Source organism: Rosa rugosa, chromosome 7, assembly GCF_958449725.1.
Source record: "Rosa rugosa chromosome 7, drRosRugo1.1, whole genome shotgun sequence".
Lineage (NCBI taxonomy): Eukaryota > Viridiplantae > Streptophyta > Magnoliopsida > Rosales > Rosaceae > Rosa > Rosa rugosa.
In genome coordinates, this window is record NC_084826.1 from 35,405,405 (window position 1) to 35,426,748 (window position 21,344).

The 21,344-nt window shown below is 38.0% G+C and overlaps 1 protein-coding gene and 1 long non-coding RNA gene across 2 annotated transcripts; one reads left to right on the forward strand and one right to left on the reverse strand.

Annotated features, from left to right (window-relative positions):
- Positions 1-1,974: 1,974 nt before the first annotated feature.
- Positions 1,975-4,412, reverse strand: LOC133721684 (uncharacterized). Its single transcript, XR_009852298.1, has 5 exons — positions 4,239-4,412; positions 4,087-4,118; positions 3,966-4,016; positions 3,097-3,162; positions 1,975-2,669 (listed from the first exon to the last, which is right to left on the reverse strand). It is a non-coding gene; the product is annotated as an uncharacterized LOC133721684 (long non-coding RNA).
- Positions 4,413-19,035: 14,623 nt separating this feature from the next.
- Positions 19,036-21,082, forward strand: LOC133721682 (WAT1-related protein At5g07050-like). Its single transcript, XM_062148362.1, has 6 exons — positions 19,036-19,335; positions 19,435-19,497; positions 19,625-19,741; positions 19,947-20,352; positions 20,430-20,581; positions 20,687-21,082. Exons 1-6 carry the CDS (start codon positions 19,130-19,132, stop codon positions 20,883-20,885), a joined length of 1,143 nt encoding a protein of 380 aa, XP_062004346.1. The 5' UTR covers positions 19,036-19,129; the 3' UTR covers positions 20,886-21,082.
- Positions 21,083-21,344: the final 262 nt, after the last annotated feature.

A 21,344-nucleotide genomic window follows, 5' to 3' on the forward strand; every position in this document is an offset into this window, starting at 1 on the left:
ATTGATATCAACTTTAATTCCAAGCGGTAAATCAAGTTGACGTGCGGCCCAAGTATAATCGTCTAGACACTAAGTCCCTCCTACATCCTTTGGGCAACCTTACTGAAATGGCAAGGTAGGGGAGGGCGAACACAAGAGGTAGGATCCATTTTGGCATAGGCTACTCCCACATAGTGGTTTACGCCCATTTGTAAGCACTTCTGAATCCAGAACCCGTTATGAACGTTGTCCCCTTCCTAGACACCACCCCACATAGGCTATACTTACTTGGATGTAAAAGGTCCTAAGTGTGAAGACAGTTCAATGAATGTTAATAAAGGCCGCCCTCAACCTTAAGGGACCTGAACTAGGTACCAATAAGGGGTTTAGGCCAATATTAATAAACACGACTTCACCTATTCCTTCTTTAATTTACAACTAACAATTAAACTTGTGTTCAACAATAAAAATAACAACCTAAGTAATTAATTAACTAATTTTCGACAATTACAAAAAAAATTAGCAAGTAATAATTTTTTTTTTTTTTTTCGGTCACAATATAAACAAAACAATTTAACAATATAACAAATGATTTTTCAATCTCCGGCAATGGCGCCAAAAATTGATACGCTCAAAGCAAGCGCATAATTTAACCCTGAAATGTCGTTAGTAGTATAAGTAAATAGGGATCGTTCTATTCCGGGGATTGAGGGTACACCTGTCATTGTCAAACAATTAAACAATTAAAATTAAAACAAAGTGTAATGTTCACAAAGATATTCACATGTATAAACAATTATTTACGAAAAAGGGGGGGGGATTTTTGTATTCGGTTTTTCGAAAATTTAAAAGAATTAAAATAATCAAAGCTATACAAACACTTATACAAGGGTGGAACATACGAAACAAAAATCAAAATCAAATTCATAATTAAATTCGAACCAACCATATTATTGTTCATCTTAAGTCATGAGAGGGAGTTGATCATGTGAAACGTTAGAAAGCAAACGATTTCCCATATTTTACTTTTCAATGCTAATTAATCTAAGTGATAGCACCAAGACTAATCCTATCTAACACGCATTCAAGCTCTAGAAAGCTAGACAATCCTACACGTTAGATGCATAAAACACATAGAAAGGCTATCAACTCAAGTGTGCAACTTAGAATGAAAAAGTCCACCTAATTGCAATCCTTTTTAATTAAATTCGATTTTTGTACAATACCTTTACTACTTTGATTCAAGTTTACAGAAAACAAAAAGTTGATTGATGTTCTTAAATCTAGCAACAATTATGCATAAATCCTATATGTTTCGAACCACACAAGATAAACACACAAAGGATATCAATTACACAAATTTAATTAACCATTCTCACAAAAGCAACTTAAAAATCACAATAATAAGATTCTGAAATTTATTCAATCATGAAATCCGAAATTAACATATTGTTTCAATTGTTATGTTAACTAGAACAACTTCTAACGAAATCAAACAAGGGGAATCAAAAGTGATTACAAGAAAGAAGGTGGAATTACACCGTGTTGGAGATGGTGATGAAGAACTCGAATGGTGAACCAAAGAAACTCGAAAGCAAGCTTCTTAAATCACGGCTTCAAGGTGGAATGGTGGAGGAATTTTCACGGCCTCTTCTTGCTTCTTCCTCCCTTGCTTGAAATCGCAGAAGGTGAACTAGAGAATGGAGAAACTCACGGCTATGCTAGAGGGATTTTCTGAATTTTTCTAAAATTGTAGAACGTAAAACTTGGGAACCCTTCACGTTGAGAAAAGAGGAGTATATATAGGGGACGGCATGGCTTAGTCTCCAAGCCGTGCACTCCTTTATTTTCCACGGAATTAACATGATAACTTCACATAATTTCCTCCAATGCTTGCTTGCCACATAAGCCCTATGAGGTGGTTCAACCAATCACAAAATTCCAATTTAATTCCCTAATATCTTGGCCGAAATATATAGAGATATATTTTGATTTTGTAGTTCAATTTTGGCCAAACTTCCTTAGAGAATATAGGGAACGAACCTGGACTCCTTTCTGGCCGTTTCTTGGTCTCCACACTTTGGCTTTCCTTAAAACTCTCCCCTAGAATCTCTCTTGGCGTCATCCTCTAGGGTTTCTTCTTGACTTGGACGGCAATCCCTTCTTTTCCTCTTCATTCTTCACGGCAAACTCTTCTAGGGTAAGTCTCCAAGTATATTTCTTTCCATAAAAATAGCCCTAGAAAATCTCCATCGAAATCTTTTCTTATTTTCTGATTTTTCTCACGGCAAACTCCTTGTTTCTCTCTTGATTTTCACGGCAACAACATCTCTAGGGTTACATCCTTGCGTCACAACCCTAGTTCCATGGGCTCTTGTGGCCTTTTATCCAATTTGCCGAAAATCCAACAAGTCTTGAGAGTTCTTGGGCCTCGTTGCTTCAACTTCAAGCCTTTATACCTTCCAACGCCATAACACTTCATTTTTCCATTTCTTTTTCATAGTAACGTTGGAAACTTCATTGGTAAGCTTTCCTCCTTTTCGCAGGGTTTCCTAGTTGAAGCAGGAAAACTTCTTTTCTTCATTTCTGCTCATTTCTGTGGTCCATTGTTCCTCATTTTTGCTCCCCTTGACTTTCGCAAGCTCCTCTTTCCATTTGTGAGTTCATTTCCACTTTTTAGCTCGGAGGTCCTGAAAATAGAAACTGATAAGAAAAATAGAAACTTTCCTAAACTGAAAATGGGAAACTTTCTAAAAATGAAAAATAGAAACTACCGAAAATGGAAACTTACTAAAAATGATAAATAGAAACTACAAAAATAGAAACTTTCTACAAATAGGAACTTTCCCAATCAAAGAATGGAAACTTTCCTAAACAGAGTTTTACTAAGGAAATGACGCAAGAAATGTAGGAAAAAGCAAGTAAAACGTCGCATTAAAATGCTCCTATCATCTAGCCTCGGTTTTCACAATAAGCAATTATCAGTTATGGAAACACGGATATCACGAGGCATCGACTAATGAACAACCAAAAACGCACTTGCAGGCAACATACTATCTTAGTATAGCATTCCACATATAGAAAAACCTCTAACAAGGAAGGGACTGCTCACCCTACCTGGAAATGCCGGCGTATTCCACACTCTGGTGCTTTCCGCTTCAGCTTCCTTAACGATCGTGTTTCCTAAACCATTACTTAGTTTGTAAGTAATTATCCAGGGAAACATCATGATCAACTCTAAGTATTCCTTTTTATTTCAATGAGGCCATTAATTACTTCTTTTAACCTTTACCAATTTGGGAAACTAACTTCTTTCTTAAAAAGGAAAAACGTCCTTATCGCTCCGCTAAACTATCGCCAATCCGAGCGACCAAAGTCGAGTCGATCCTCACGTTTTACGAGGTCAGTCAACTATGGTCAACTCTCAGAGTTGACTTTTGACCCTTCTGACTTTTGACCAAGTATTCCCTTATTTACCATTATTTCTTATTTATCAAAAATAAATAAGTAAATAATTATAAATAAAGTTTTACTCTTACATTTACCCATTTACTCTTCCTTTTTCACCTTTTCACTTTTACTGTGATTTTCACCTCCACACTTTCACTTTTACCCTTTACCTGCTTTTTACCAAATTTACCTTTACTTTCACCTTCTTCACTTTTTACCACTTTACCAAGGTAAAACTCATTTAATTCAACCTTTACTCTTTTCTTCATTTTCTTTATTTTCTTCCAAAAATAAAGCCATTTCTTTTCTTCTTCCTTTTCTTTTTCTTTTGGCCAAAATAACACAACAACAATCACCAAATCTTCAAAACCAAAATTCCAACACTTTGAAAGTTAGGCTAATAAAATCCTACTAATTAAACCATCTCCAAATCTCTATTTTTCACAATTTTCCACCAACCAAATAATTCAACCAAAATTAAAATCAACCAAATAAATTCCAAAAATTCTAGGGTTTGTCCAAAACCCATTTCTTACCCTTTCTTCTTCAAAACTCACGGCCTAAGCTTCCTCCTTGGCCTTCTTCACCTACAAATCCGTCCAACATCAATACCACAACCAAAAACTCGAAAACAAGGTTGCATGGATAGATCCTTACCACAAATCCTTGCCAAACCCATAGCCTAGCCTCTTGGTTTAGGGAAAATAGGGTTCATGCAAACAAAATTACAAATCAAGATCAAAAACTCGGATTTGATAAGAAGGATGTATAGATCAAAGGAATAGAGGCTAGATTAGGATGGATAATACCTTGATTTGAACTTGGAAAGAAGAAATCACAAAAAGCCCCAATTTAGCTTCGGGTTCTAAGGTTTTTGGATGGTTGGATGGCCAAATTTCTTGATTTTGGTTGGAGAAATGGAAAGAGGGAAGGAAGAGAAGAAAATCTGAAAATTTTGGTAAAGGATGGGGTTCCGGCGACGGCGGCGGCCGGCGGCGACGTGGCGGCGTCCGGTGGTGGGGCGATTTCCGGCGAGAGGTAGAGAGAGAAGCTCTCGGGTAGAGAGAGAGAGGAAAGGGAGAAAATGAGGAAGAGGCTAGGGTTTTGAGATAAGGTTTTCCTTTTATACCTCTCCCCAAATTTAATTGTGAAATGTCTAAGTTGCCCCTCCTGTTGGACCAATGGGCTTGGGCTGCTCCATTTTCATTTTCCTTTTAATTTCCTCAAGCCCAATTCGAAAATACATCTTCAAACATCCTTATTTCTCCGACACTTCACCGAATCCATTCGGGAAATTTTTCCGGGCTTGTCCTAAGCCTCGATACTTTAAAAATAGTTTCCTAGACCCAAATTGGATTTTCTCTAATTTCTTAATACTTTTAATGGCCTCAAAATCTTAATCTAATCTCTAATACATTCGTAGCTTACGAATACGTAATTTCATACGTTATGCGACAAATTAAAATAACAAGAAAAATACGGGGGTCTACAGAGCTAGTAACTTTTCTTTTATTCATTTTTCGTCAGAAATTTCCTAGATCAATTCTTGACTTCGTCTTAGGCCCAAATGAAAGAACATTGGCCCAAACTTAAATTGTCAGCCAAATAGGTGGTCTCGACACCAAAACAATTTCCAAAATCGATTTCTTTACTTAAATCACCTTGCGAAAATCTTATTGGCGAAAAATTACATTCTAAAAATTAAACAAAATTTTCGGGGGCTCACAAATAATATATCAGAAATTTATTCTCTCAACCTTGTTCTATTTGACTTGGTATCAGAGCAAAGATCCGAGAGGACTTTGTCTCTTTGTTTTAAATTTCAGACTATCATCGTCGTTTGTCCGTCAAAGAACGACCAGTGTCTTCTTCTTTGACTTCGGCGACATCATCTCAAGTCCAAACCCCGTCGTCTGCATCAGACAAGACCTGCAGGTTTCCAGATCTTTTTTGACCCAGACTCGTCGGTTTTTCAGATCCGGCGTCGCTGCCCAATTCACGGCAGCACTCAGACCGATCCATATCGTCGGCCCTCCTTGGTTCAGACGACTCAGATCCTCTTCGGGTCGTTCTTCTTCGAGTTGCATCATCCTCAGCCAATTCCAGATCGATCGATTCCAGCCCAGACGACGATCCTCGCCCAAACTCGGGACGATTCCAGATCGATCTCGATCTCTTCAGTGAGTCAACCCGCCTTAACTCGGTCAACTTGGTCAGTGAGTCAACTCATCTCCACTCGGTCAACCCATTCGGCTTAGTCAAACAGGTTCAAAAAAAAAAAGAAACTGTTACTATTTGTTTGGAGAGACATCTGTTATTCTTATTTCCGCTGCGTACTTTGGGATTTGTGTGTTTTTTCTATTGTATTAGTGCAATGGGTGGTGATGATAGTGCAGGACAGAGTTCTAAGATCAATGAGGTCTAAAAGATTGAGGTTTCTGTTCGAAGTTCTGATGGTGGTTCCTTTGGTGGTCCAAAACTCAATGGCACCAATTTTCGAACATGGAAGAAGATTATGTCTGTCCATCTTCGTGGCATACATAAGATGGGGCATGTAAATGGAGCAACCAAAGCTCCTGATGAGGAAGGATGTGGATGCCTATGCTAAATGGGAGGATGATGATGGATCTGTGATGGCTCTCTTGTTCAAAGCCCCGACTGAAGATGTGTTACAGTTGGTGGAAGGGTGTGAGACTGCTGAAACAATATGGAAGACATTGGGGGATTTGTATACCAACGAGTCTGATTTTATACAGGTTCATGAATTGATGTGTAAAGTTGCTAGTATGCACCAGAATAGGCAACCAGTAGCTGTGTATTTCACCAAGCTGAAGAATGTATGGGCTGAAATTGATCAGAAGCGTCCTTGCAAGATCAAGAATCAGGAAGATCTTGTGTGGTACCAGAAGGAGAAGGAACTAGAAAGGGTCCATGTATTCCTGAGAGGGCTTGATGAGAAGCATAGCAGTGCTAAGGGAGAATTGCTCAGAATGACAGACCCTCCTAGTTTGAACACAGCTTTTACATACATCCGCAAGGATGAGTCTCAGCAGGAGAGTGTCAAACATGCACAGGTTGAAGTATCTAGCCTCGCCATTCAGGCCAAGTCACCGGCACCTTTCCTTCAGCAGCAGAGTTCAGCCCCACTTCATCAGCAAGGTTCCCCACAAGGCTTCACCAACCGCCCTCGTCCTCAATGTTCTTATTGCAACGACCTTGGGCATGTTCGGGAGACTTGTTGGAAGTTGAACCCACACCTTAAACCTAAAAAGCAAGGTTATCGTCCTAAGGCGAGAGCAGCTGCTGTTCAATTGGTCCAAGAACCGGATTTCTATGGAGTGGCTGGCCAAGATCATCATACAACAGGTGGAGCTACTCCTACAGCCTCTAGAGCTGGTCGAGGTAAAATTGGTATGGCTTTAAAGGTTTCTAACTTTGTTGGTTCTGATACATGGATTATTGATTCTGGTGCCTCCGATCATATGACTTATGACAAATCATATTTTACTGAATTGTCTTCCCCACCAGTGTCCTATGTAACCAATGCCAATGGTGAGGCCTTTCCTGTGTTAGGGTCAGGGTCAGTTCGTATTACTCCCACCTTAGAACTTCATAATGTGTTATATGTGCCTGACTTGTCTCACTATTTGATATCTGTTCCCCAGTTGAATACTGAGTCTAAATGCTCCGTAACCTTTTATCCTATGTATGTGATTTTTCAGGATCCTCTCACCAAGGAGATAATTGGTCGGGGGTATCTGAGGGGCAGGTTGTTCCATCTGGATCAGACATACGCAGGAGAGAAACCAGGAGCACAGTCACGCATCGCTTTGACTTCGAGTTCTGATCAGCTAAGTGAAATCTAGTTGTGGCATCGCCGTTTAGGGCATCCCTCTTTTAGTCTTATGAGAAAAACCATGCCTACTTTGTTTATTGGTGTGGATGAGTCTACTTCACATTGTGAAACGTGTGTTTTGGCCAAGAGTCATCGTGCTACTTATTCTCCTAGTATTTCTAATAAAAGTGTTACTCCTTTTGAGTTGATTCATTCTGATGTTTGGGGGCCATCTAGAGAGCCCACTGTGTCGGGTATGAGATATTTCATGTTGTTTATTGATGATTGTACGAGATTCTCATGGGTTGCTCTTCTAAAAACCAAAGATGAAGTCTTTCCAGCTTTTCAAACTTTTCGTACTCTCGTTCAAACACAATACCATAGCACCATTAAAGTCCTTCGTTCTGACAATGGGGGGGAATATGTTAATCATGTTTTCCAAGAGTTTTTTACAACCCATAGGATTGTTCACCAAACTACATGTCCACAAACACCAGAACAAAATGGAGTATCTGAAAGGAAAAACCGTCATTTACTTGATATGGCTCGTGCCCTTCTCTTTAGTGCTCATATGCCTAAGTATCTTTGGGGCGATGCTATACATGCTTCCTCCCATCTTATCAATCGCCTTCCATCTAGCGTCCTTCAGGGAAAAATTCCATTTGAGGTTCTTGCATCTCATGTCTCCTTACCTTCATTTCATAATCTTCCAGCTCGTGTCTTTGGTTGTGTTGCCTTTGTCCATGTTCCTAAAAACCAGAGGTCTAAGTTGGATGCCCAGGCACTTAAGTGTGTGTTTGTTGGCTACGGAGGGTATCAGAAGGGGTACAAGTGCTATCATCCACCTACCAGGAAGTACTATGTCACTATGGATGTTACCTTCTTTGAGGACATGAGTTATTTTTCCTCTTCAGATACAGCTCTTCAGGGGGAGAATTCATATTTTGAAGAACTATATCATGGAGAGGGGGAGGAATCACCAGGAGAAGAAGAAGTCACACAGGCAGGAGATATTTTGACGGATCCAGTTGAGAGCATCAGCTCGCCACCTCTTGAAACAGTAGCTCCAAACATCCAGGCACCAGCTTCTATGACTGAAAATGAAGTTGAAGACACAACTGCCCCTCCTGCCATCGCTTCTACCCCTGACCCACAGCTTCCTGGTACTGAAGATCACTCATTTGAGGTATGTCCACCCACTAGTACTAGTAGTAGTGAGTCTAATGTTGAGCAATATGTGTTACCAAATAGGACCACTCGGGGTCAATCAGCCAAAAGATATGAACCTACTCTTACTGCCAAATCAAAATACCCAGTAGCCAATTATATGTCCACTAGGAGGTTGTCTATGTCATATGAATCATTTGTGAATCAAATATCTACTGTATCAGTACCTAACAAAGTGCAGGATGCATTGGGGGATCCAAAGTGAAGGAATGCAATGGAGGAAGAGATGGAGGCGTTGCAGAAGAACAATACTTGGCAACTTGTGCCTCCACCACAAGGCAAGAAGGTTGTAGGTTGTCGTTGGGTGTTTACCGTGAAGCATAATGCAGATGGTTCAGTGAATCGGTACAAAGCACGCCTTGTAGCAAAGGGGTTTACTCAGACGTATGGTATAGACTATGATGAAACATTTGCTCCTGTTGCCAAGATGAACACTATTCGGGTTCTGCTCTCATTTGCTGCTAGTTTAAACTGGCCACTCCGACAGTTTGATGTCAAGAATGCATTTCTTCATGGAGAGTTAGCCGAGGAAGTGTACATGAGCCTTCCACCTAGGTATGTAGTTGCTTCTCCTGGTGATTTTGTCTGCAGATTGAGAAAATCTCTGTATGGTCTCAAACAGTCACCTCGTGCTTGGTTTGGAAGATTTTCACAATTCATGCGGAAGGTTGGTTACAGACAGAGCAACTCATACCATATCTTGTTCCTCAAGCATCAACAAGGGAAGGTAACAGCTCTAATTATTTATGTGGATGATATGGTAATTACTGGTAATGATACTGTTGAGATGGATAGACTACAGAGACAGCTAGCCTCTGAGTTTGAGATGAAGGACTTGGGTGAACTTAAGTACTTCTTAGGGATTGAGGTAGCCAGGGGGAGAGAAGGAATCTATCTGTGCCAGAGGAAGTACGTTCTGGACTTGTTGACAGAGACAGGTTTGTTGGATTGCAGACCTATTGACACTACCATTGAGCAGAACCATTGTTTAGCTGAGTATCCAGATCAGGTACCTACTGATCGAGATTACTATCAGAGGTTAGTTGGGCGCTTGATTTATTTGGCTCATACTAGACCAGACGTTGCATATGCAGTGAGTGTGGAGAGTCAGTTCATGCATAATCCGAGTGAAAGTCACATGGATGCTGTTATGCGGATTTTGAAATACATAAAGTCAGTTCCAGGAAGAGGAGTACTGTTTTCTAAACACAACAATATTCTTGAGGTTTGTGGCTTCACAGATGCAAATTGGGCTGGAAATATCACAGACAGGAGGTCGACATCTGGATACTTTACCTTTGTGGGAGGTAATTTGGTTACATGGAAGAGTAAGAAACAGAAAGTTTTGGCACGTTCTAGTGCTGAGGCCGAGTATAGAGGTATAGCTCACGGAGTGTGTGAGTTGTTGTGGCTGAGAAATTTGTTACGTGATCTGGGTTTCAAACTCAAAAATTCCATGCAGTTGTATTGTGACAACAAGGCAGCGATTGACATATCACAGAATCCAGTACAGCATGATCGTACTAAGCATGTGGAGGTTGATCGTCACTTTATAAAGGAGAAGCTAGATGCCAAAATTATTAGCTTTCCTTTTGTTCCAACTGATCGAAGAGCAACTTGCAGATGTACTTACCAAAGGAGTTTCCAGGAAGGCGTTTTATGACTCACTAAGCAAGTTGGGCATGGTTGATGTATATGCGCCAACTTAAGGGGGAGTGTTAGTGTGAGTCATCGTTCCCTATTAGGAATAGACCACAAGGGAATATATTGTTGTAACTACTTACCTTGTATATGTTGTGTAGTACAGTAGTACACAATAGTTGTAGTACGTTGTAGTACGATTGTAATCTGTTTATATACACCACAGAATGGGTGTAATAATATATCAGAAATTTATTCTCTCAACCTTGTTCTATTTGACTGTTTCTCTCTCTTCATTTGAATTTAAAAGAGTTTGAATTAAAATAATTGATAATTAGTTATTTATGTATGAAGGTTAGAGTTGTAATATGTTATTGACACATAACAACTTGTCCTTATGTGTAAAAGTTTGTTCTTATGAGCATGATTTGAAATTTTATAGATGTAGTAGCAAAATACATTTGTCAAGGATTTTTTTTATAATTTGCTATAAATAATAGAAGAGACTCATAATAGAATAGAGAATGTAAGATGTTAGATGTGAATCTTGCTAAAGAACGATTACATTATCTTGGCTTTACTTTATTATTTCGCTTTAATCTTTGAATGCTATGGAAAAGGAAACCATTTATGCAACGAGCACGTACGTAAAAATGGAAAGACAATTGTCGTCATGCCGTGTTTTAATCTCCACTCCTATCTAATTGATATTCAGCTTTTGATTGAAAAATTGACCAAAAAGAAGAAAACTTTTAATTGAAAACTACACTTTCAAAAAAGATGCAAGTGCATTTGGGCGTTTTTTTTTTTTTTAATATAGATTCTTCTTTAAGCAATTAAGTGATGCATGCATGCATGATTTGTATTTGATTAGCTAAAAGAGAAAGGTTAAGTTTCAAAGCAACACACCCGATTCGTTAAATAGATCATAAAGATCAGTCAAACTAATACGATATTGAGTGGGAGCAATTGATTTTTGACCAAACTTTTTCTTTAATTATTGGCACCACAAAAGTAATCAGATTATTAATATAGAGATTCTTAGGTAGGGTAGGCGTGTCACGTAGCGGTACGTCCAACTAATCATTGTCTATGCAGATGGGTGTTTTGGGTATTTCATTTTCATTAAACATAGGTAGTTTTGAAATATAATTAAAAAATAGAAAGACGTGATTATATATCACAACGTACTCGACCGGTCTCTCAATAATAGAGAGAGCTAGCTTTTAATATCGATGAATGAAATGAAATGTGTGAATTGAAACTTGAAAGGTTGTACGTAATTTGCACTGGAAAGGGCTCCACTGGATGACTGATATCAACATAAGCTTTTGTTCGGTCTGTTTCTTTATAAACTTTAGACATTGTTTGGTGTAGAAAAAGCAATGTGTGGGGATAGAAAGCTTATGATGTTCGACCAGGCCTATATGAAAGCAAGAGTTAATAGATAGCTCGTGGACAAATTGGTGTATGATTGAAAACTATAGGCATCAATCAGTACTGGTTACGTTATTTGTATCGGTTTCGAATTGGACGGACCATAAAGAAAGCTGAAGAGAAAACAAAACGAAAAGAAAGTTGTGTTGTGATTTGGAAGATGAACTCCGCATTAGTTTCATATGTCAACGTTGGTTATTAAAGATGAAGAAGAGGTGGAGTGCACGAATGCATGTAAGTGGGGCCTCTCACCGTAGAAGGAGGTTCCCGAGATCGGGTCTCTCACCGTAGAATTCAAGATTTCAAATTTCTTCGAAACTACCAAAATTTCCATAATTTTGAAGTATCGAAATGAAATTTATATGCGATATCATTTCTGTCAGGAGTTTCCAGAAATTTTCTAAAATTTTCCATACATTTTCGCAAAATTCTTAATTTCTGAAATATCTACACACAAAATAAATTTAAAAATTCATACCGAAATTTTGTCTGAAATTTCTCCAAAATTTTTGTGAAATTTTTATGTCACAGACAATGAATTTTTTACTTTATACTTTCATAGAGAAAATATAAAATTTTGAATTTTTTTTTTTTTTTGCAATCAATTTATATCCTTAGCCATATGGAGCTAGAGATACACAAGAAAGACGAGATAGGCATTTGTCTCTAAATGAGTTTGAATCACTTTCTTCGAGTCTTAGCTCAATGGACATAGGAACTCAATATAGTGATAACCCTAGCCCATTCCATTCTCATTATCGTCGTCATGAAATGAGTTCAACCTCATAAAGTTCTTACGGAATAGGATCAAGCTCACAAGGTGGAAGCACATATGATCTTTTTTATCATTCTTCGTCCCAAATGTCGTATGCTTCATACAATGAAAACCATATTGGGTAATTCCAAAGTATCCGATCTATGGATTGCATATGGGAAAAGATCAACACACATACAATACCCATGTAATGAAGTACCAAAATCATTTAATATGGTATTATACTAAATTGAAGCAGTTCAACTAGCTGGATCGAACCACATCGTAGTAGCTCTTATTATTAATAATTTATATTACTTTTTTTGTATTTGTTCATTTTCATTCACGGAGTTTTGATATTACGTCCCCCCGTTGTATTTTTCTAATTATTAGTGAAAAGGGCGTGATGGCCAAGCTCCCAATAGGTTGCAGCCATAAATAAAAATATAAAAAATCACATTCACATTATCAATATATATCACATTTATAATTACATATAGGTAAATACTAGTTTAGTAACCTACTACAGTACTAGTTAATTACTCTTCCATATTAGATATCACAATTTTATTATAAATGTATAATTTTAGAGAAGTTACATTGTAAATAGGTTTATTATAAGTTAGATTAGTCCATGTAAAAGTTTCATTCAAAAATATCATAAATTTGAGTATAAATGCAATTAATGAGATTTCTTTATTTTTAACCTGAATTTCCACCGAAATCAAAACTTTCTCCGAAATTTCCATAAATATAAAGTACCGAAATCGAAACCGAAACTGAAATTTGAATCCTTGAGTAGAAGAAAGAGTCGAGATCAACTTTCTTTAATTTGAAATTTAAGTATACCAATAAGAGTCATCTATGGTACATTAATGGAGTGATACATAAAGTCAAGTTAGAGGTAGACTAACTTGATAAAGAGGTTGACTAATTCAAGATAATCAAGACTAGGGCTGGGATTTTAGCTCTGAAACCCGAAACCCGACCAGGAACAGGCCCCAACGGTCCGAGCTTTAGTGTTTTTTTTTACCTGTTTTGAAGGCCCAGCCCGAAATAAATATAAAACGATCCGGACTCCAGCCTCAGAAATCAAAAAAAAAAAAAAACCCCCCGAAGGTTGGTGTTCTTTGACACATGTTTGTATATTATTGGTAGTGATAATAGACTTACAATATGTATGTTGTAGGGGATTACGATCCCAACTAAAGACCTAACCCTAATCCCTCATTCCCTTAGCCTCTCTTCGAGACTTCGACTCATTCTCTCAGCCTCTCTCCAACTCACTCCCTCAGCCTCTCAGTCTCAGTCTCCCACCGTGTCGCCGCTGACCCACCGCTTTGCTTCGACGGTTCGACCTATTCTCTAACCTCTCAGTCTCACTCTCTTAGCCTTTCTTCGACTCACTCCCTCAGCCTCTCAGTCTCAGTCTCCCTAATCTTTAACCGCTGAACTGTCGACCCACGGCTTTGCTTCGACTATTCAACATCTTTGATGGTTCGACCCACTGTAAGTAAAACCTGCTAGGATGGAACTGAAATGAAGCTGCTGGAGTGCTGGATCCATGAAGCTGGAGCTGCATCCTTGCTTAGTTGTGTATTTATGAACTTATTTAGTTGTTTATTTGGAACTTGGAAGATTTGAAACTTGCTGGGATTTGTTGATTTGTTCTGTTGGAATTTCAAAACTTGTTTAGCTGGTGGATTTATGATTTTGTTTGCCTTGAATTGTGATGAATCATTTGCTTGAATAGATTGACATGTTCACCAATGGTTATTTGGTACTGATCTTGTGAAAATGTGAATTGTTGTGTTAACTTTATATATTTTTTTTCTCCCTTAATCAGCCTTTTGGGCCCGAAAACCCGGCCCGTAAAAATTGGTCCCGGCTCGACTTGGTCTCTGAAAAAAAAAATCATTATTTGGGCCCGGCCAGTAAAAAAACAGTCCCAACCCGGGCTCATAAAATTTTACAAGGGCCCGGCCCGAGCTCAGCCCTAATCAAGACAAGCTGGTCTACTAATGGATGCAGTCAATTTACCTCTATATTGAATTTGGTCTAATGAAAAGAGATAATTGATTAAGTGACGAATTGAAATTACAGAGATAAAAAAAAAAAAAAAAAAAAATCGTGACCGTAGGATCTAACTTCTCGGAAATATGTGATTGAATATTATTCTCGGTTGACTGCTAATTAGTTCAGATTGTATTTATAGGATACAAATTGTCAAATGAAAAGGATTTGGGTTTGGGTATGGGTAGGCATGGCTTAGTCATCATGCATTCATGTCCTTTGCTGTTTCCATTTACTTATTTTGTTGGGCAAACGAATCCCAAATTATTTCCATGTGAGTTGTGACACAAATTTGGAAGTGATGTGTCTGCAACTTCCTACACTATTCTAAGATTGTCAATATTGTCAAGTCGATTACTAATTGGATGGTGATTAGATACCCACATTTAACATGCACATACGCATGGTCTTACGTACCCATTTAGATATTCCCAGTTGCCGTATACCCCCATATATATTTCTTGGTTATCAGACAAAGCTTTATTTATTGGGGAGTGAAATTTGCACTACCCTTTTTGTAAATGACACTCTCATTACCTTTTTGTTATTCTTATTTCCACAATTGCCCTTCTTTTCTTTCCTGTCTTTTTGGTCCCTCTCTTCTCTCTTCTACCTTCTTCTCTCTTTTTGTTATTCTTATTTCACATTAATTGAAACGTTACGGTGGTTTTTTTTTCATCTTCTCAACCACAAACTATAATTATCATTTTTCAGTAATGTGGTTGATAAAAATACAAAACAGAGTCTTAGAATCCAAAGTATGAATAAGCATGTCCAGAGTCTGGGTCCTCTAGGATCAATATCAAAGCTCCAATAGGTATTAAACATGCTAGCTAACAGTTGAATATTTTTAAGCAATTGAATTTTGCTAGGTGAATCGTCTAATTAAGTTGAATCTTATTTAGCAGAAGAAGGTAGGAAATGAGATTGAAAATAGATTAAAAAAAAAATGTCAGGTTAAGCTGAGATTTTTCTGGTGGAGGTAAAGAAATTGAGGAGAAGAGAGCATAAAAGATATTGTTGAACTAAAGAGGGAAGGAAGATGATGAGTGTGCGAAAAGAAAAAGAAAAGCATGAAAAACAAATAGGTGCAGTTTCGAAAGTCTACCTCATAAAAGTTGAAAGGGAGTGTCATTTGTAAAAAGTTAAAAGTTTAGCTTATTTATTTATGTCTTACAATTCTTTTGCTCACCTATCCATTTCATAATACCAGTATGATTTAAGCTTGTGATATCTATAGTATACGTTGATGATTCCAAATAACCAACATGTCACAACACAAAATATTTTGAGGAATTAGAGAGAAAAAATATCATCGTGAATACTACAATTAATTGATAATTCATGGGGCTACATATCAGTTACTTTGGGAAGACATAAATTATTGTTCAGTTGTTGATTTCCCCATGTTAAGAGACAGGAGAGAACCAAAACAGTATGGTTGGAATCGTCAACGTAACAATGCCAATCACCTCGAGGCAATGTGTGTTGCATTAACAATATCGCAAAGACTACATGATGAGGCATGCTCAATCGAGTTCAAGCAAAATGAATCCCTGTAGTAACTGGTGTTTGGCTCCAATTTTGCTGCAGCTGGTCAACAGTCTCTTTTCTTACGCGGGCGTGCCAGCACCGTTCGGGTGCGGTCGTCGGGGGTGTCCCTTGACCTGACTTCTATCAAGCGATTGTAGACGAGGAGAGCACCAACCTCGTCGTGGGATTCTTTCTGCCTCGTGGTGAGGACTTTGCTGAAGTTTCTTCTTGTTAACACAATCGATACTCAATATTGTAGATCGAGCAGAGCGACATCACCGGGAAATGTTGAGATCTTGCTAAAGCGTGACTTTAGCTTGGCTGGGTTGCTAGGGCGTTACCCTTGCTTGGCTGGTTCTGTAACCGTTGTGGTCGCGGCACTACCGTCGGCTCCCGAGGAGACTAGGACCGAAGCACGTTGACAGAGGGTTTGGTGGCACTGAAAGTCGGCTTCTGAGAAGACTAGGACTAGGAGTGTGATCACCGGTAAGAGAAAGAGAAAGAGAGGGAGAGGAGTTGCTCTTAGAGAGGTTTGCTCTAGAGAGAACTTAGATCATCTTAGAGATGTTGTTGTTGAATGTGAATGTCTGTCTTAGAATGAGAGAAGAAGGTGTTTATATAAGGAAGAAAAAGAACAGTGAAATGATGAGTGGAAGAAAAATAATGAAAGTAGATCTAAGTTCACTTGTAAAATATGGAAAAGATAGAGAAAAGATAAAATGAAAGCAAAGCATGAAGGTGCAGCAACATGGAAGTGGTGATGATCTATTAAAGAGATTGTAGAAGAAAAATATATCCAAGGAAAAAGAGAAAAGCATCTAGCTTTCTTCATGTAGGTAGGAAACATGAACATGTGAATATTGAGCTGGTTTTAGGTCAGTTTCTGCCCCTTTATTCCTTCAATTATTTCTCTAACAAGACTTCATTATATGCCTTCGACTTCTGCATATAAAATGTTCCACTATGAGTGTAGATCATCCTGACAAATTTTCAGATTTTTATTCCATGTGGTTGGGCTGAAAATGCTGCTGGACCTCTTACAGGTCCAGTTTTCCAGTTTTGCTTCTGTAGAAAATTGGGCTGATTGTTTGAAGGCCTTCCACTCAAAAAAAGCTCTTGCACTCTTCATAAGAAATGATCCTTGGGCTGTCTAGAATGGATCTGGAAAGTTTCAGCACATTTCGATTTCATTTGGTTAGTCTGCCGCCCCTCCTTCCTTGTTTAGCTCGGTTTCTCCTAGCCGAAGTAGGAAAATGTGCTAAAGTTAACTTTTCATGCTTCCATGCTTCCATAGTAGGCTTTATTTAGCCTCTAAATATATATTTCGAGCTTGTCGACAATATATAGCTTGAGCCACTGACATTGGCTCAATTTCTCCAACACATGCCTTGTCAGGCCAAGATGTTCATTTTGGGTCCAAACAACTGGTTTCTATTCTTGAACTGTAGGCGTACAGATTTGAAGTTGAGTTGTAGTTCTGTAGGTGGCAATAAGTGTGACGATGATCTGCTTCTTGCTCAACCCTGGCGGTTTGGTTGCGACTCCAATTCAACAATGGCTACCTTTATACCATGATTCCATTTAGTTTAAACTATTATTCTATTTTTATAAAAATTCTAAAATCCCATTCAAGGTTTAGAGGCTAGAGAGTAGAGACTATTAGTGTTAACATCTTGGCAGTCAAAGTTGGTTATTGCTTAGGTCTAACTTGCTCATTGGACGTTTGTGGCCAATTCTTATGGGCCTAAGGATTTGTTGTATCTTTAATCTTATTTGGATACTCTTGCTCTTGTTATCTTTGCTCAATTTTTAGGAGGTTCTTATATGGAAACTTAAAGAACCTATTACGGGAAAATATTTTTATAGCGTGAAATAATATACATAAGACTTTAGTTTTAACATTGAGAAACGTCAGAAGTGTGATTCGTCTTTTTCAATTTTCAAATGGTATAGTGTTGATATGCTTGGCGTAAGAAAAAAGTGAGAAGCCATTATGATAATAAAGAGATAAATATTCGATAGTGTCATGTTTATAAAAAAATTGTACAGATGAAAATACAGTGGAAAAGGATGTCATTTAAAAGGTGGTATTATGATTAGATAATATTATAAAGATATGATGAAGAGCAAGCATAGCCGTATGTTATGAGCAGGAGATTTGCACTACGAATTACTTGCACGATTAACCCTTTAATTTTGTGATTGTGAATTAAAATAAGAGATATTGGAGGTTAAGCAGAATTATTATAATTAGAATTATTACTGTTGAAACAGATGAGACGAGTGAGTCGGAATGCCGCGTCGAGAAGAATTGTGGTTGTGGTTGTGGGTGTTGGTGTTGGGGAACACCTTCAAACGCATTAGCACTTGGTGCGGGCCCACTACCTTTGTTTTTGTTAGCTAGTGCTGCCACGCACAACTCATTAAACTTTTTCTTTTTTTTCTTTTTTCTATAAGAAGCCGTCAATATATATTGTTCAAGAAAAAAAAAAATTTCAATATATGGTATAATCTACAAACAAATACAATTATGGAAACATATATGATGGGTATTTGGGGTCGGTGCAAAGCTAATACAGCTTTATTACCCCCAAACATGAGTTAGGAAACTCATAATTCATACAAATGCCAAAATGACTATAATTAAACATGCATAACTGATTTTCTTTAGAATTATTTTTTGAATCAAGAAAATATAGTATTAAATAGCTTACATAAGATAAGAATAATCACAATATTTATTCACATCCGTCATTACTTTAGTTAAATATCAAATTAAAACACGATTGTTAATTAATTTTTCAGTTTTTTATGTAAGTAGAAGAGTTAATAGTGTGGCTCATACATTAATTCAAAATGCTACTAGTGTAAACACAAATCATATATAGTTAAGCGATATTTCTTGCTGATGTCAATGAAATTATTATTAAAAAAAAACGTTAATTAATTTGCATGAAGCCACACAAAATAACAATTTTTTTTTTCTCCCACGCATCAAATAATCAAGATTTTGATGATGAGAGTAATCAAATGAAAATGGTACGTGGTCCCCCGAGGAGGGCTTATATATACGTAAGCTGGTTAATTATCATTATTCCTTAGGAGACACAAACAAACTTGAAGTGTTCTTCCTCAATCTTCTTTGTTTCTCTCAGTCAGTTTGTTTTTCCTTTCCACTTAACTAGTTAGCTAGTCAAGTAATGGAGGGAAATGGCGGGTGTTGTCGAAGTTTCATTCAGAGTTCAAAGCCATACATAGCTATGATTTCTCTGCAATTCGGCTATGCCGGAATGAACATCATCACTAAGGTTTCGCTCAACCGTGGAATGAGCCACTACGTGCTTGTTGTTTACAGGCACGCCTTCGCCACCGCAGCTATTGCACCATTTGCTCTTGTTCTTGAGAGGTAACTACTGTTATTTATTTTTTAGCCTTGATATACATAAATATTTCTATTAACAACAAATGTAATTAATTAATTGCCTTTTGATATATGATTTTGCAGGAAAATAAGACCAAAGATTACATTCCCCATTTTCATGCAACTTTTTGTACTGGGTCTGCTTGGGTAAGTAGTTAACAATGTCTTCTTGGGTTTTCTCTTGAGTCGCATTATAATTATTTGCCTCAAGTCACTAAAATATCAGGACCGGCCCTGAATTTATTAGTTAACTTAATTCTATTTCCATTTACAGGCCGGTCATTGATCAAAACTTCTACTACGCCGGATTGAAGTTTACATCCCCGACCTTCTCTTGTGCCATGAGTAACATGCTTCCGGCAATGACATTCGTCATGGCTGTCCTTTGCAGGTATGGATGACTAACTACTTGTACGTTCATACTTTGAGGTTAAGTTTGGTGTGTGTGTGTGTGTGTGTGTGTGTGAGAGCGAGAGAGAGAGAGAGAGAGAGAGAGAGAGAGAGAGAGAGAGAGAGAGAGAGAGAGAGAGAGAGAGAGAGAGTGGATATATAGCTATTAGCTAATTAACATGCTTCATGATATTTAATTAATCAAGGATGGAGAAGCTGGACATGAAGAAGGTTAGATGCCAAGCGAAGCTGATAGGCACAATTGTGACAGTGGCCGGAGCCATGCTGATGACGTTGTACAAAGGAAACATCATTAACTTTCCATGGTCGGGTCACTTGGCAAACTCCAATAATGCCCCTAGTGCAAATAATAATGAGGACAAGGACTGGCTCAAGGGATCCATTCTGCTCATCTTGGCCACCCTTGCCTGGGCTTCTTTCTTTATCATTCAGGCAGTGACACAGAAGAGGTACCAAGCTCCGTTATCCCTCACCGCAATCGTCTGCTTCTTGGGAACTCTGCAGTCCATAGCTGTTACCTTTGTCATGGAACACAAGCCGGCGGCTTGGACCATTGGTTGGGACATAAACCTTCTTGCTGCTGCATATGCTGTACGTAACTCGATAACGCAATTAAATTAATTTGATCGATCATTAGCTGTTTACTAACGAACATGTACACATGGCAGGGCATAGTTTCATCGAGCCTTGCATACTACGTTCAAGGGCTGGTGATGGAGAAAACAGGTCCTGTTTTTGTCACCGCTTTCAGCCCTCTTATGATGATCATTGTGGCTGTCATGGGTTCTTTCATCCTTGCTGAGAACATCTATCTTGGAGGGTACGTCTCAACTACTCTACCTATTAAATATTTTGACTTAATTCTTAATTTTATATCTTCATGTTTCATTGAATCTCATCAAGTTGTATGTGGTTTCAATTTCAGTATTCTTGGTGCTGTACTAATTGTCATGGGACTCTACTCGGTTCTCTGGGGCAAGTACAAAGAGTACAAAGAAAAAGAAGCTGAGAGCTTTAATATTCCTCAAGCAATAAAGGGTACTACAGCTACTACTGGAGACATCACTACTGATTTACAAGACATTGAAATACAAAAGAGCAGCCAACCTAACCCCAAGGAATGAGGCACCAACATTTAGAAAAGGTCCAAGAGAGGCTTTTCTTTTCTTTTTTGTACTCGTAGTTGAATCTGACCCTTTTATTTTTATTTTTTGTTTTCTTTTTGTTGATTTACTTACTATGATGTATCCTGTTATATGTCGTGTAAGTTTATATAATGAAAATTTCGATATATGAGAAGAATAACGAGATATTAAATGCATAGCTATATCAAATTAAAAGAAAAAAAAACGCTAACTATATACATAATACGTGACGTACATTACTCTAGCTACTTTAAGCTAGCTCTTTCGGTTTATGTTAGGTCATCTCCAATAAGAGGGTCAAACTGGGCTCTCTAGCTCTTTTCTGAAAATTATGAACTCCAACAAGCAAAAGACCATAGGGTTAAATGTGGGTCTAGGTCCAAAAGGGGGTGGAGAGAGCTGAAAATATCTCCAAAGGTAACCTTTAGGCTCTGGCGG